At 41.9% G+C, this 17,271-nt stretch overlaps 1 protein-coding gene across 5 annotated transcripts in view; it reads left to right on the forward strand.

The window, feature by feature from the left end:
- The window catches only part of VGLL4 (vestigial like family member 4), a 138,606-nt gene that overhangs the window by 58,386 nt on the left and 62,949 nt on the right, over positions 1 to 17,271 (forward strand). The window contains exon 1 of one of the 5 annotated variants that reach the window (XM_070433622.1): positions 4,174 to 4,806. The exons of the other annotated variants lie outside the window; for them this stretch is intronic. Coding sequence (XP_070289723.1) covers positions 4,725 to 4,806 — 82 coding nt within the window. The 5' untranslated portion in view covers positions 4,174 to 4,724. Of the gene's footprint in view, positions 1 to 4,173; positions 4,807 to 17,271 lie in introns of those variants that run through there. 5 annotated transcript variants of the gene reach the window in all.

Consider the following 17,271-nt stretch of genomic DNA (forward strand, 5'->3'; position numbering starts at 1 on the left):
AGTTGACTGTCCAAACATGTCAAACTCCCAGCCCGCGCGGGCCGCATGCATCCTTTAAATAAATGAGGCATGCAGCCCACCGGCCGGAAGTTTGACATGCTTGGAATTTAACCCAGTGATTAGTCTGGACTCTCTTCTGTCATTATTTCACAAAGATGCTGAGACCCTGCCATAATGAACACTTATGGAGCACTTACTGTATACTGTGGGGCGCTTTATACCAAGAACTGAAGCTTAGTTTTCCTTCCCTCCAGAAACTTACGGTCTAGTTTGGGGAATTGCTACTAATACATGAAATAATTAGTAAACAATAGAAGACAGAAAAGTATGTGCATACATATATCTGTGTGCGCTGAAAGTTTAAAGTACAGAGAGTTTCTCCCTGTAGACTATTCTTTAGGACAGATACCTCAGCATAAACATCCTCAAATTTTATAAAGGTCTAAATAAATGTTTGGAATTTTATTATCTTTTTTAAAAAATATGTTTTATTGATTTCAGAGAGGAAGGGAGAGGGGAAGAGAGACAGAAACATCAACGAGGAGAGAGAATCGTTGATCAGCTGCCTCCTGCATGTCCCCTACTGGGGATTGAGCCTACAACCTGGGCATATGCCCTGACCGGGAATCAAACCGTGACTTCTTGGTTCATGGGCTGATGCTCAACCCTTGAGCTATGCCTGCTGGGCTAGAATTTTATTATTTTTAGTTGTTGCATCTAAGTCAAAAGGACATATGATATTTACACATAAGATACACATGGTCCATTGTTTATGTCTTACCAGGGCGTATTTTCTCATTATCTGTCTGCTTTTTAAAAAGTGGGGAACTTCCTTCACCCTCACCTTGATCATAAAGGTAAATCTTTATGTGATCTTTATAGGTAAATTAGAAATACAGAAAAATGTAAAAAATGCCCATGACTCACAGCTAATATTTTGGTACTTTCTGCAGTCTTTTTAATACATATGTACACTTTTTTCTATATATGTAAATATACTCATAAATATATAAGTAAAACCTGGCCGGCGTACTCATTTGGTATCCAGTTTCACCCCAAAATGTTCTTTGCTTTATGTTTTAAATATCTGATAATTCAGATTTCTTCATTCTTAAAAAATAGATCTTGTGACCTGACTTTTTAAAGATAAAATTTAGCGCCATCCTTCTGATTTACTTAAAAGCGGTCCTGTTAGCACGTTAATTATGAATACATTAGCCTATGAATGAACCTGAGAAGCACTGACACTTCCTAGTATTCGGATTTTTAAAATGAATGCATGGATTGTAACCTGAAGAGCAGTCAGAACCTAGATGAGCATTTCTCAAGTGTGAGAACTTGCAGTTCCCAAAAGATGTTGACAGAATTCAGTTTGAGAAACATCCCATTAGATAATCCAGTGTGTGCTGGGAGTAGGGGAGGGGTGGGTGGGAGTGGAGACTTTGCCTTTGAGAAGTTTTAATCAGGTATTTATTGATGGCCTACTGTGTGCTAGGCTTATGCCAGACTGAGCTTGCAAACGTGAAGAAGGCATAGTCCTTGCTCTGAAAGCCTGGATTTGTTTAGGCTAGAAGCACATACATGGGGGACAGTGTGCTAGCACAGAGCAGGAGTGAGGAGAGGAAGATTGGGGGTGCCCCAGGACAAGAGAGGTGTATGCCAAGTCTTGAAGGAAGAATGGGTGTTTGCCGGGTGCAGGTTGCAGCGGGTGTTTACCGGGTGCAGGGTCTGCCTGTTGTAGGTAGCAGGCCTCGAGCACAGAGCTTCTCAGGCTATCTGGGTGGATGACCAGCTGCCTCCTGCCCCACTTCATTGCAGATTGATATTTTTGTAAAGTGCAATGAAACTCACTAAGTAGGACTATGAAAAAAATAACAACCCTTATTTTTTAAAATTAATATTTAGGAGACATAAAATTACTCTGTCAAATTGCTATAGAAGTTTTGAAGTGTTCACTGTTTCTTTGCACCTTGCTTTTGCGGACAGTGGCAGCCAGTTCTTGAACATCCGCGTGGATCACACTCAGCACTGCACTAGTATCCCAGATCAGTGGGAAAGACAGGCTAGGAGCTGGGAATTTTACCACAGGTCATTCTGACATGTCAAGGTATACCCTGGGACTGTGTCCATACAGATAATTATCACTTGGAGGCTGAGAACCACATTGGAAGTGATACTGAGTCATGAAAGGGAAGTTATTAAGTATTTTACTCTATCTTTACCATAGTATTATTTGAATCTGGTTAAATCACAATATTTTAAAAAGAACACTTTCCTTCTTAAAATAAGTATGTAAAGAAATATTTTAAGGCAGGTAAATTTTCCCCTCCCAGATTAAAAGCAATGGCTCTCAACCTTGGCTGCATATTAGAATCACCTGGGATTCTTTTTTTTTTTTAATCCTCACCCAAGGATATGTTTATTGATTTTTAGAGAGAGGGGGAGGGGAGAGAGAGAGAGAGAGAGAGAGAGAGAGAGAGAGAGAGAGAGAAACATCAACTGGGGAAGGAAACCGAAACCTAGGAATGTGCCCTGCCTAGGAATTGAACCCGCAGTCATTGGTCTACAGGACAACGCTCCAACCAACTGATCTACCCGGCTGGGGCTCACCTGGGACTCTTTAAAAAAGACTCTGGCACTGGGTCTCACCCCCTCAGATTAGTTTGGGGTGCAAGCTCAGCATCAGGCTTTTTAACAGCTCTGTGCTGATTCCAATGTGCAGCCAACTTCCATAGTGGATATGCTAATGGCGCCTAATGTTTTCTGATTGAGAACTTATGTCAGAGAACATATAGCACAGTGATTGTACTCCAAAGCTATTAGTTGAATTTGACACTTAAAGAGAGTAAGACTATTATATAAGTCCAATAATCTTGAGTACATTAGATGCTGTAGGGGTTTCTTACAATCCTCCCAACCAAATACCATTCAGTATTTTAATGACAGTTGATGGTATACATATCTTTCAATATAGCTAATTTAGTATCTAGCGTTCGTAAATATGCAGTGTAGCATTGATAAATATCCTTATAAATCAAAGCTTGTAAAATCTTGATTTTTCTGTGGCCTACTTCACCAGCTGCTGTCCCAGTGACTACTATTGCAGCACTGATGGCTACTGTATTTGGGTGCTACATTAATGTCCAGATCAGAATTGATTAGAACAGCTTGCCAAGAATGGGCTTGTTACCCCAAATGCAATTATTGTTGAATTTTTAACATATAATCCCTTGAAATGATACATTCAAATCTTATTTTAGAGCAAAATTTCAGGTCTTATATAGCATATTCCTTGATATTTTCTAAATCTCCAAGTAGCATAATGTCAATATCGAAACATTTCCTATGGTGAATTATTAGTCTGTGGTGCCAAAACCTGGCTGCAATCTGCAAAAATTCCCCCTCCCTCCACATACACCTTTTACTAGTGTGTTCTTCATGTGCTGAAGACTTTTGAACATTCAGTGATTCATTCAGTGAACAACTTTTGGGCACCTACTTGCTGTGCTAGATATTGGAGATGCAAATTTAAAGCCTCAAGTCTAGTCCTTCCAATAAGGAACATGGCATCATGCTGCTAGCCTGTAATATGCAGATGGAACAGCTTTCTTCCTCTCTCACCCCGACAGCCCCCCCCCCCCCCCCCCCCCCCCGGTCCATTTGTGAAGGTTTTAATATTAGGGGGAGAAAACACTCTAAAAGTCGTCATTTACTCCCTCTGAGCCTCAGCTTCCTCTACTGGGAAAAGGTGATACCGTCCCTGTCCTGTCCGCATGATTTCTGAGGACAATGAGAGAAATGTTATGCAGCATTAACAGCACACATTTAGATATGCAGATAAAGTGTAAATGGACATTATAAAACAGTTTTAAAATAAAATGAAAAAACCGTGCAAAATATCTGTGGTATACGCACCAAAGCAAAAACACATTGGGCTTCTGAAACCCAAAAGAGAAAGTTACGCTAGGGTTAAATTCCGTGCAAGTTTGCTTCCATGATGGAGACTTTTTTTTTTTTTTAACTTTTTACTCAGCTCCCGAAAAAGAAACTTCCTGGGTTTTCTCTTTCCTCCTACGGTTTCCAAGTGGCAGGGCTGCTTCCTGTCATGAGCAGCTCTGCTGCGGGGCCCCTGCGTACAGACTCTCCACCTCCTCTTTCTCTTTCTTTCAAACACTTAATACATTTGGAGGCTGATCTTGTGCAGAAAATATCCCTGACATTTGCAGAGCCCGGGGGACCCGGTGCGCAGGCGCGGCAGCGGCTCCCGCTGGGAAGAGGAAGCGCGTTTACATACGAGTCATACCACGCATAGCCAGCATGTCAGCGCAGTGAACTTGCAGCGGGCTGCGAGGACGCCGGCGGGCTTTGTCCTAGGAAATGTGCTCCGCGCTTTTCGTCCTCACTCCTTTTCCACTTGGAAGAAAGACCTGTAAAGACTTCTGAAACGATTTCTGAATGCTCGATTGAGGATACAAACCATCGACCGTCTACAGCTAAACCCTCGAAGGGTTTTGTGTGAGCTCGCTTTTTCTTGCGTGTGTGTGTGTGCTTTTTTTTTTTTAAACTTTTACATACTTTGTTTTGATCGTTTGAGGCCGGGCCTCTCCGTCTTTGTGAAGTTTTAAGAGAAGAGCCAGGAGCTACTCAGCAATCACTGATTTTTGAAACGTACTCTTTTTGGGGCACAAAGCACAAAGAGCTGGTTTTCTGTGCTAGCCCAATAAATGCTATTTATGAAGATGGACCTGTTGAACTACCAGTACCTGGACAAGATGAACAACAATATCGGCATTCTGTGCTATGAAGGTAGAGATTCTGTTCTGGAAATCGCTCTCCTAATTGCTTTTGTGAAGGCCACTCCTCCTGTAGGGTTCCGAACGCCTTCTGTGCTTTTTGTTCTCCTTCTTGGGACTTCTAGGGTGCTTCGAAAGGCGAGAAGTTATTCCGTACTGTTTTCAATTTTCAAAGTTTGTTGTTAGTAACTTGGCCTTCAGGGGTACAGTGGTGAAGACTGGGGGTGGGGAGGAGGGGAGATACAAACTACAAAAAAGTTTGCTTTATGCTCGCTGGCAACATAGACTAACTCTCCAGGTTTTTAATTCTTTATAATGTAACTGTATTTTGTTTCTGTTGGTGTTTTCTTTAGGGGAAGAACTTTTAGAACCCAAGTAAAAGTTAAATGTGTCGTGTTTTTGGTGGTGGTTTTTGCACTGGTGTTTATTTTAAACGTACACCATCTGTAGTATCTCTGGTGTATCACAGCAGCGCTTTGGGTCTTCATGTAGAGAGGAACAGAAGAGTTACAGTGAGTTTTTGTTTTCCGGACCCATTGTCCCAAACAATGAAGGATTTTTCTATTCAGTTTGGGGGACTGGGAGGGCACCCGTGTCACCGAGCAAAGACTGGCTCTCTTTGTCTGGTTTCCCATTTCCTGTACAGCTCCGGAGAGTTCTGACATAGAAGGATGTTCCCCCCGCACTCTGGTCCCTTGTGGAAGTGATTGCACAACACGCTAACCAGAAAGCTAAAAAAAAGAAAAAGGCAAAAATAAGCTCTGAATTCGTATTGTTTATTACCACTTACTAAGCCATGAGCTGTGTCCCTACTGTGTTGTATTGTTTCAAGCTGTCTCTGTGGGTAGTAAGAAGAGAAAAAGTGATTTCTTAATCTGTTGGAACATATCTACGTGCAATTTGAAAAAGTGGTAATGGCCTGCGTTTGAGTGCCCAGAGGTGCCTTTGGGGGGAGGGCGGGGGGAAGTGTTTTTTGTTATAAGAAGGAGACATGTCCCTTCTGATTCAGCAAGAGCTGTTTCCATGTTTTCTCTTGAAAAAAAGAAAACATTGAGGAGACTTGGGAGGGTGAGCCAATCCTCTAGTATTTTTCATGTAAAAAATCTCAGGGCTGTTGCCTAGTCAGTTGATAATTTATCCTTCCCCCTTCAAGGGGGGAAAAAAAATCTCATTCATGCCTTTTTTTTTTTCTTCTTTCAACTCTATGATAAGGGTTTCAAACTTAAGTGGTTTTTTTTTTTGATTGTTTGTTTAAAGGTGTTTTTTCCCCTCCCCTCCTACTTGTTCCACTAATGAGAATTTTGATGAATTGCTTTCTTTGAATCTGCTGCTATAAGTATCCTCTTACTTCTGAGGTCACCCATTTAAAAGGCAGATTTCTTCAGAATAGTCTCAACAGCAAGTGATTGGGTTTGTTTCCTGTGAAATTAACTTACTGCAGTTTTTAAACTTTTTTTTTTTAGTGAACAAGAAATGAAAAACTTTTAAGGCCATTTCTGTTCATCACTGAGTAGTATGATAGTTTCAAAACAAACTATAATGATCCGTATAAGAGAGGAATACAAAGATTGTTAGGAAATTGACACCACATTAATTTTTTATGTCTCCAGTTGGTGGTGGTGAGGAAAAGCTTGTGGGAAGCCTCTCCAGGTTGATTTGTTGCTCGGGAGTGTGTAAAATACATGCGTAGTCTCCCTGCGTCCCTCCCAGTTTGTGAGGAAGAAAACTTTGATTTTGAAAGGCAAGTAGATAATGTGCAGTGATATGCTATAGTCTGTTTGGTTTAAACATCTGCTGCTATTTTCCTTATTATGAAAGTTAACATTATTCTAACACCAAAATAAATACACAGGATATGAAGAAAAGCACAGCAAAATTTGAGTGGTGTTTATAGTGGGTTGTTTATGTCCTCGTGGTTTTCTCATTGTAAACACTGCACACATCTGCTCTGAACTCAAAAGGGTGTTTTGAAGATGGGCATAAATCTTGGATGGAAATTTTTTGGTAAGAAAAGTTGGAGCAGTTATTGTGCCTTTAAATCCAACACTTTGAGAATATTTGTACTAAGCATATCAGCTCAGCAGCATTCCAGGGAAGTTATTTGGAAAATGGAATGTACAGTTGGTAGACAGCATTTGACTTCACTTAGAGCACAGGCAGGGTTCACGTCTCTTTAGGATCAGGGGCACATTTTCTGAATCTTTAGTTTTAAGCATTAAGATGTTGATGGTTATTCTTATTCTTTAGGTTGGTTATACCATATTCCTTAGTTGTATTACACACACTGCACCATCTTTCTTTAACTTCTTTAGCAACGTATACACAAATGGGCCTTTTTTAGCCAGTTATAGCATACAATGTCTTTCTGAAATCCCAGACTGGGAGCGGAATCCGCATGGCTGAGGTGTGGACTCTGCGAGGCTACTGCTCACTGGCACCTGCCTCTCACCATAGTCCTCCAGAAGTGTCATTGAAAAGGGAATAAAAGAAAAAATTAACCACAGGTGGTAGTTTTGGGGTGGGGGCCCGTTGGGGTAGGAGGAGAAGATTGGCAAAGGGCAGAAAGAATCTAAGTCTGACTAACTTCTGGAAACTAACGACTTTCATTGGTGATGAGCAAATGCGCAGAACTCTGCTTGTGTTGATGCGTCTGTTGGAAAACCTCCTGGTTTATGGCTGCAATCCTCAACAGTTAACCCGTTCATCATTCATCGCCTCACTGAATGTTCACATTATACCCAGTGACATCCATTCTTGCCTCCACCTCCGTGAACAGGTTCTAATCCAACCCCAGCCTTCCTTCTTTCCCTGCTGAACTCCCCATCCTGAGGCGAGGGAAAGCCTGATGAAGGCAGGGAGGGCTTTGTGTTGGTCACGGTGTATCTCTCAGTCCTGGCCGGGTGCCTGCTACTCTCCCCAAGTGGCTGACTCAAAAAGTCAACGACCCAATAGCGGTTGTAGTCCCTGCTGTGTAATTTGGCACTTGGCTATATGCTATCCTGCATTCTTTAATTTTCTCATCATTTGCGGAGCTATACAAGGCCTCGACATCACAATACGTTTGCCTTGTTTTTGCCAAGGAAGCTGAGGCCCAGTAAATTGTCCGTTCACGTTTATTCAGAAAGTTTGTAACAGAATTGAATTGTGCCGATATCCCAGTCTGTGGTTTTGACTATTCCAGAATCATTCCACGTCTTGTCTCCTTCATTACTTGTTTGCTCTTTGATGTTGGAGAGCACACTCTGTCCCAGGGCCCATCACGGTCCCAGCGTGGGGATGTTCTGGATCACAGTGCACAGTCGAGCCTGTTCTGGACTCCTCATTGCTCTGAAGCCATTGCTGGTCTAGGTTTCCAGGCTGTTTGCTGTTCAGGGGAGACGGTAATGAGAACTCTAGGTGACCAGCCTCGTTGACATTTTGCTTGCCTTGCTGCACTGGCGCTTGTGTTTGCTTTACCTTTTTCTGATTGTGCAGAGGAGGCCCTGTGAAATATCAGTTCACAAGAGTATCTCCCCGAGGGAGCAGGGAGCTGGTTAGACCATGGACTTCCCTCAAGATGGCTGATGGTTATATTTACATAATTACTTGGTGCTGAAAACCTAGGTCCTAATAAATGTGCTCATGGCTGGCTGTGGCTTTAAGCTGCTGTTAGTGATACTTTAATTATGGGTTAAGAGCCATTAGTGTGTAATTTGGTAGAAGAATTCTCCCCTTTTAATTTAATAGTGTGATTTATATTGGGAGAAAGTAAAAACAAATCACACATTATGATCATCCGAAAGCTTAAGAAAAGACTGTTCTGAGCCCCTCACCTTTTAGAGTCGCTCGCTGTTTTAGAACATAATTATCACTTGTTTCATCACAGGCTACATTTAAATTAATTTTCTGGAATTGAAAGGAGAAACGCACACAAAAGTTGTTGAGTGAGCGAGACCCTGCTAGGGATGTGAGCAAGGCTGGGTGAGGGTTTTGTTTTCTGCAGCCTAACCACCAGCAGTGACAATGGAGTCCTGGTTTCATTGTTCTTTGTCTCCTGAGCTCAGAGGCCTCAGGAAGCTTAGGATCATGGGGTTCTACGAAGGTGAGAAGGCCACGGAGCCGAGCCATTTGTACCAGCCTCTGGTCCCCTGCCCTGTGTATCAGGTGACCAGCTCTTGCCAGGGTATGTTCCAAGGTAGAACATCTGCAACTATTTTGCTGTGGAAATTCATTTTACTTCAGCTTTTTGTTTGTGGGAGAGAGGGAGGAGAGAGGGAAAGAGGGAGGGAGAGGGGGAGTGGAGAGGGAGAGAGACTGGGGAGGAGCCTGATGAATAAAACAGGCCCAGGTGAGCCCAGGAGAGCTCCTGAGAGAGATCTGGCCAGTTTGTGTTTCTTCTAATTACAGTGTGTGAAGGGAAGGTGTGATTATACCCTCCTTCCCTCCAGCTCCCCACCCTTGTTTCTCTGTCTTCTCCTGGAAGGATTGTTTTACTTGGCTGTTTATCTTCTGGAGCCTGCACATTGCTTTGTTTGGGAAGGCAGATTTCTCTTCCTTCCTCCATCCCTTCCCTATTGTCTGCATGGCCTTCTTCTCCTAGGGAGCTTAGGTTTGTTGTTGTGAAGATTTAAAAACACACACAACACAACAAAAAAAACATGCCATAAGATAAAAAGAAATTCCCTCTGGGATTGTGAGGATGTTGCAGAAAACTGGGTTTTGTCATGCAGAAATTAGATCCAGACTTAGCACTTGTGCATGTATACAAGTATATAAAACCAGCCTTACCAGGGATGGCTTCTGGCTCTGTTTTATCTCCATATATGTTAACATTTATTCAGGGACTGTTTCTATTGAGTGGTATCTATGTATTGGATATTGAGTTCATTCGAACTACTTTCTAGTCTTGCTCAGCAGCATCAGTTTGTCCTGCAAAATAGTCTCTCTCCCTTTTCTGTTTTTTAATGAAATTAGGTATTAGGCCCCTGCCCCCCATGGACTTTTAATTTTAACACTTTTAACACTTCAGCCGTGGACATTTAATGTTAAAACCAGAGTCTGGAAATGATTTTACTTTCTCCATTTGTTTGTTCCCTCCCTCTCACTCCCTCTCTCCCTCTCCCTCTCCCTCTCTCTCTCTCTCCCTCCCTCCTTCCCTCCCTCCCTCCTTCCCTCCCTCCCTCCTTCCCTCTTCCTTCCTTCTCTTTCCCTCCCTTTCCCTTTCTCACCCTCCCTCCTCCCTCTTTCTCTTTCTCTCTCTCTCTTTACCTTCCTGAATATTGCATGTTCTTAAGTTCTCAGGAAGTATTTCCATCACTTTGCTTTATCTTGCCCTTTCTGCAAATAAAAAGTAATAATGCTGTAGATTGTTTTAATTTCAGAATAGTGTATACAGGGTGTGTTTTAATCCCAACTATGTGAATCCCTACCCATTGGAAGAATGTTTATTTACCCTTAATAAAATAGGAAACCCATTCTTAAAGTTCTCCTTCATTTGTTGCTATTTATATGATCTTTCGGAACTCTTAGCATTGCACCCATTTGTTTGCAAAGAAGTCTGGAAACATAACAAAGTGGAATATATTTAGTAAGTGACCAGAGGAAACTCACTACTGTCCTTTTGTCACCCAGTCTCCATTTTCATAAGCGTCTGTGGGATGCCTACACTCCGCTAAGGAATGTGTTAGGTCTTGGGGTTGATCTTTGTCTGTCGCGTCTGACTCTGTCTCTTTGTCCTTCTCAACAGTTTCTAATACGGAATATATCATATATACACGAATGTGCATGAAACGTGTAATTTATAGTTAAAAGGTAAACCCAATCACAATTTCTCCCAACCTAAGAGGTCATCACAAGCATAATTTGTCTTTAAAAAATACTTGACTACATATGTGTGCAATTCTAAACAAATTCACTTAGTTATGTCCCCCCCTCCCCCCATCCTTATATAATTAGAATGACCCTGTAAATCTTCTGTTGTGTCTTTGTTTATGAGGCCTTTGCAAGCAATGGACATGTCTGAAGAGGCTGTAGTTTCCATGTGATACCAGCTTAGCTCAGAGTCTGGGGAATCTCGGCTGAGGGATATATGTGGATGCCCAGCCTTCCTCTTACCTGCTGCTGCGCTGTTTAGCCTTGGTGACACTTTGGTCTGAGCTGCTTTTTTTTTTTTTTTTTCCACTTAGTATTTTGTTCGTGGTTTTCACCACCTGTTAAAGCCCTCCACCATCCATGCTGTAATGGAAAATTAGGTGTTAGAAAAGTTGTGCACAGTTTTGGAGAGTGTAAAGTGGGGGGACACTTCTGGAGATACATAGCTATTTCATTAGGATCTGAACAGCGACTTTAGTTTTGCATTAATAAGCAATTTGCTTAAAGGCTGAGACTTGCTACAAGTCAGCTTTGTTGCAGTGCCAGGTTTCTTTGGATGTTAATCCAGGGACTTTTAGATACACAGAGAAAAAGCTTAAATTGTTCCAATATTGAAACAATACTCTACATTGTACAGAGATGGCTGTTAGAGAGCAACAAAGATCTGAAACAATAGTTTGCCTTATGCACCATCTAAAATTATGAATGAAAATGAATCATCCATATGTATTGCTTTTGATTTTTATTTTATATCTGTTTTGCATGAGAATAGTTGCCTGCTGATTCTTCTTGGCTAATGATTTGGTTTTAATAGAGTGAATTCCAGAATGTAATGGTTTGATGCAGATGCATTCTGCCAAGCAATTTAGCCAACTTGTTTACACCACCCCAAATCCAGCTGGACCGAGTCTGCGCTTCTTCCCGATAACAGTTGAGGGAGAGACGAGTGCACATTTCTGGATGTTTTCTCTCCTTTGAAAACAAACACATCTTCCATTATGTGGCAGCACTATTAAAGTGACAAGGGATTAATTTTACATTTTATTTTAATGTCAGCAGCTTTCTCCTGTACTCGTTTTCTCCCATTCTTACTCTGTGTGTCCTTTTAAACTATTGTTTTTCTGATGAGTAACTGATAAACGATTGGCTGACCCCACAGAGAACCCTGGTTTTATTTCCCTGCTGAAAAGCTGTAACCTCTTTGCCAATGCGTAAAGTCACCCATGAGAGTGATTTGGTAGCTTTTTAAAAGGAATATGTAATAGCAGCTGTATCAGGTTTTAAGTTCTATTGAGTAGAGGGTAAAAGGGATGGAAAATAGTAGTCATTCTTGGTATAAAACCTATGTAAAGTTTTCTAGCCCTGCACTGCTGAATTCACAATCGGGAACAATTACCACCAGTTGCTGGAGACTATGATGGGGGCCCTTTTTTCTGTTAGAGGCTCTATACCAGTGATGGCGAACCTATGACACGCCTGTCAGAGGTGACACGCGAACTCATTTTTTTGGTTTATTTTTCTTTGTTAAATGGCATTTAAATATATAAAATAAATATCAAAAATATAAGTCTTTGTTTTACTATGGTTGCAAATATCAAAAAATTTCTATATGTGACACGGCACCAGAGTTAAGTTAGGGTTTTTCAAAATGCTGACACACCGAGCTCAAAAGGTTCGCCATCACTGCTCTATACCAACAAGAGATGGTTGATATTGGTCCGGGAAGGGGTGGGGTGAAGTAAGGTCCAGAACTAACAGTAGGCATCAAACATTGCTCTTGGTGTTCCGTAACAAAAACACCACCAGGAAAAAAATGCATAGGATACACATGCACATACGCATACTGTACTTGTCCAACCAAGAGAAGAAAGTGCCTTCTTATAGAGCTGGAAGAATTCCTATATGTCATTTAAGAAGAAAATGGAGAAACAGAGTAACCGCCACATCTTTGTGACTTTCCCGCCTGCAAACTGTTCCGGATCCAACTCCATCCCTCTTTCCTTTCCCTTAGGATCAGAGAAAGGCTAATTCTTCTATTGGCTCTCACGAGTCCCAACCCTTCTGGTCTCAGTGAGGGACCTATCAGTGATCTGTTTCTTTCCTAGTTTCCTCTTCTTCCTCCCTGGGGTCTTTCTCTTCATCACGTGCTCATGCACAAATCTCTCCCACTTTCAAGACAAAAAATAAACCCATCCTTAAACCTTGTGTTCACCTTCAGCTATTAGACATGCTTCCTTGCCATCCAAGGAAGAAGAAGATGAAGATCGGTATGTTTCTACTTCCCTCCTGCCCATTCTCTTCTTGACCTACTGTCATCTGATTTCTGCTCCCACAACTCCATGGAAATTGTTCTGGACAAGGTTCCTAAACGATATCCTACTGCACATTCAATGGACACTTTTTAGTCCTCACCTTCGTCCATCTCTGTGCCATTTGGTGCTGACTCCTTAGGTTCCTTCTTACACCCTTGACTCAGATACTTACTGAATGCCCACTCCATGGGGAATGAGCTACGGATGAGCAACATTGACACGACCTTGATGGAGCTCCTGGTGGTGGGTAGGAGGACTTAAAGGAGTGAGGCAGGTTGATCGACATAACTAACAGTCCATGGTTGCAGCTTGAGAACAGATTGGAAGGGAATAAGGAGAGGATGTAGAAATAGGGGAGGATGTGAACTGTTGCTGTGGTTTAGGCCAGAGAGGGTGGTTACCCAAGTGACGGTGGTGGTTTTGTGATAGGTCAGAAGTGGATAGATCTAGGAGACACTTGGAGAGAAAACTTTCAGGACATGGTGCTAGATTGAAGCAGGGGATGAGGGAGGAGACTTAGAATGCATTGAGGGTGCTTCCCAGGTTTCCAGTTACCCAGGTGGATGGATGGTGCTCCCATTTGCAGAGAGGAAACACTGGAAGAAGACTGGATTCTGGGGTGAGATCATGGGTTTAGTTTTGAATATGTTGAGTGTGAAGGATCTTTGAGGTTTCAGAGAAGAGATAAATTTTAGCAAGTTGCGTGTATGGGTCTAGATCTCAGAGGAAAGGCCACTGCTAGAGATATTAGTCTGGACAAGAATGGTCACGTGACGTAGGAACAAACAATATTGTAGAACGAGAAGCCGAAGAGGTCATCAGAACTCTTAGGTCTTCATTAGTTTTATTCTTTGTTACTATAATAACCCATAACTGATCACTGCCTCTAACCTTGTTCAGTTCTGGACATTTCATCCATGATTTTACTAGAGTACCATTCCCTGTTTACCTCTCCAGCCTCGTCTCCCACCATCCCATCCCATCCCCTCACCCACATCCTTATCTTCTACCGTTCCTTCACCCACAGCCAGTAGTCCAGATATATCAAACTACTTCCTTTGAGTGAGCCATTGCCTCTCTCTGACATCCCACTGCTCTTTCTCTTGGCTCCTATTCATCCCTGAGGTGCCGAGATGTCTGTAAATTGACCCTCCTGCCACTACCTTCTTGGTGTGATTAGATGTTGTGTTGGTGGTTTCATGGCACCACCATGCATGCTCTGTCAGAGAATCATCTCCCTGTGTGACCTACTCCTCTGTCTGCCTCGCTCTTGGAGGGGCTAGGACTTTGCCTTTATTCCCTTTATTCTCAGTACTAAGCGCCATGGTATCTGCTAATGTATGAATCTACTCCGGTCTTTTCATTAACGATAAAGAAACATTGAAATTGTGTGATTGACCCAGGGATACTGAGTTGGTAACACAAGTGAGTTTGTTAACTCTTAGACTGTTGTTCTTAGAGGAAGGAAAGATAACTGGGAAAGTGATACAGACAAGAGGAGAAGAAAGAAAAGAAAACCACTTTAAGGCTCAATTTCTGTAGAGAAACATTCGAAGTGGGCTGGTTGGTTGGAAATAACTGCCCTTACTCATCTTGTTTTCTAGTTACTTGACTTCAGATGGTCTGTTAAATGAACCATAACAGTGTTAGACACTGTTTTATGGACGGGGGATATAGCTGTTAACAAAACAGACCGCAAAATCCCTGACTTTTTGGAGCTGACATTCTAACAGGGGAGACAGACGACAGGTAAATAAACAAAGAAGGTAGTAACAGAATATGAAAACTGTTGTTATTATTATAGGTAGGTGTCTGTTAGTTGATTTACTATTTAGAATCCATCCTTAAAAGTAACTGCTTTCATTTTCAAACTTCAGAATATAGATTTTGGATGTTAATCCAGGGCCTTTCTGTGTCTTTGTGAGTGAACGATCTATTGTTTTCATGGACTTGTAAAGAATTTAAAAGTACAGAGTATATTAAGAAAACTTGCATATAAAAGTGTGGACTCTTGTACTTGGTGTATTAACTATGATCAGAGAGTCCAGATGCCTCACTCCACGATACCTTTCTGTTACATTGGGAACTAGCCTTTCTTATAGTATTATTAACTTAAAAAAACAACAGCACTGTCAAGTGGTCATTTGGGTTCTGATAGGAATAAAATATATTTAGAATTTAAAAAATTCAATGAATTTTTAAAAGGCTCAAGAAATCAGTAGATAGGTTGTATGTTCTTCTTAAACTACTCTGGTCAGTCCTTAAAAAATGTTGTCCGAATGGGGTAGATCCTACAATACACCGGGGGCACTTTTTATTGTGAGCTCCTGCCTTGTGATAATAGAGTTATTTGGTGAGGGCAACAAAAGGTAAGCCCTGGGCTTAATGTGGAAGCTTGGACAGGGGAGTTCCACGTGTTGGGTTTTCTTTTTTCTTCCTTTTATTTTTATTGAGGCATTGTTAATATAGGGAAATCTTAGGGGCATGGCTTCATTAATTTTTTCCTGTGTTTATACCTTTTCTAACCACCACCTAGAGATCAAGATATAGAACTTTTCCATTGCCCCAGAAAGGTCCTTCAAGTTTCCTTGCTAGTCAATACACACCCTTCCCGAGGTAACCACTGTTCTGACTTCTACATTCATAGATTAGTTTTGCCTGCTCTTGAGCTTCATGTAAATAGAATCATTTGATTCCAACTTCTTGTGCTCAACATCTTTTTAAGAGTCATCTATGTTGTTGCAGGGATCAATAGTTTTGTATTGTTGTGCTGTAGTCTGTTGTATGACTATGTCACACTTTGCTTATCGATTTGTTAGAAATTCTCCTGGGCTAGAGACTATAGGCAAAGGCTGACAACTCCATCATTATATCAAGAGTTTATTATGGGAACTTACATGCTAGGGTCGTCTTGGGAAGTGGTGGCGAGACCACATGGGTGTCCTCCACACTGCAGTGGCATGGCTGAGGGTGATAGGGGACAGGGCAGGGGGATAAGGGTCCTGTGGCATCACATGCTCCAGATGAGAGGAACGCTTGCTTGCCCCACGAGGGCCACAACCTGTGAACCAGCACAAACCAGAACGCCTTGGGGCACAGGGTGGGGTTGATCAGACAGTCTCTGCAGGGATTTGGGAAGCAGGCTCTGTTCTGGCCAGGGCCTAGCTGGTGGGTCCGGTCGGCAGTAGTCAGACAGTGGTCATGTCATGGAAGAGTCTCTCCTCCACACTAGTCTAAGGCTGATGGAAATTTGCAGTGTTTCCTGTTTTTAGTAATTATGAATAAAGTTGCTCTAAACATTTTTTTATTGTGGTAAAATATACATAACAAAATTTATTATTTTAACCATTTTTAGGTGTACAGGTCAGTGGTATTAAGTACATCATTTTGTGGTCTGACCTCTGAACATTTTTATACAAGCCTTTCTGTGGACGCATGCACTCGTTTCTCTTGGATAAATATGCATGGACTGGCTGGGTCAGTGGGTATGTTTAACTTTTTAGAAACTGCTTAACTGCTTTCCAAAGTGGTTGTACCATCCTGCTTTCCCACCAGCAGTGTGTAAGGGCTCTGTGAATGCTTGGGTCCTCATCGGTACTTGATATGGCCGGTCTTTTAAATTTTAGCCCTACAGGGGGTAAGTGGACAATTTTCTTAAAATATATTTTTTATCGACTCTTTACAGAGAGGAAGGGAGAGGTATAGAGAGCTAGAAACATCAATGAGAGAGAAACATTGATCAGCTGCCTCCTGCACACCTCCCACTGGGGATGTGCCCACAACCAAGGTACATGCCCTTGATTGGAATCGAACCTGGGACCCTTCAGTCTGCAGGCCGACGCTCTATCCACTGAGCCAAAGCAGTTAGGGCTAAGTGGACAATTTTAAGGTGTTTTTTCATTGTTAACTTGTAATTCATTCCTTATTGGAATACCTATTGTAACACTGCTGATTGCTGCTATGTGAAAAAAGACAGTCTCTATTTTGATGAGTTTATCATCTAAGTCAGAGGCTGGAATATGTCTGTTTCTTGTTTAATTTCAGGGCAGAGGTAGTGATTTTGGTATTGTCCAAGAAGGAGTTGTTTTTCCAAACGGGTAAACCCAAGCCATGGAAACCAGGGGCAGCCAGACTGGGTGGGGGATGTGAAGAAACACCAACGTGGCACAGAGGACTCTGTTTTAGAAGCACTTTCCTTGAGTATAGTGTTGCTTTGCTTTATTTCTTACTTGGTAATGATTCATCCAACCACTGGCCGGTTAGAATCAAGCTTAGGGCCTAAGCTCTTGGCTCTAGTTTGCTCTCTCTCTGGTCTG

The sequence above is a fragment of the Myotis yumanensis genome, unplaced genomic scaffold (assembly GCF_028538775.1).
Source record: "Myotis yumanensis isolate MYYU_CA2020_CCGP unplaced genomic scaffold, mMyoYum1.0.hap1 SCAF_14, whole genome shotgun sequence".
In the NCBI taxonomy this organism is placed as follows: domain Eukaryota; kingdom Metazoa; phylum Chordata; class Mammalia; order Chiroptera; family Vespertilionidae; genus Myotis; species Myotis yumanensis.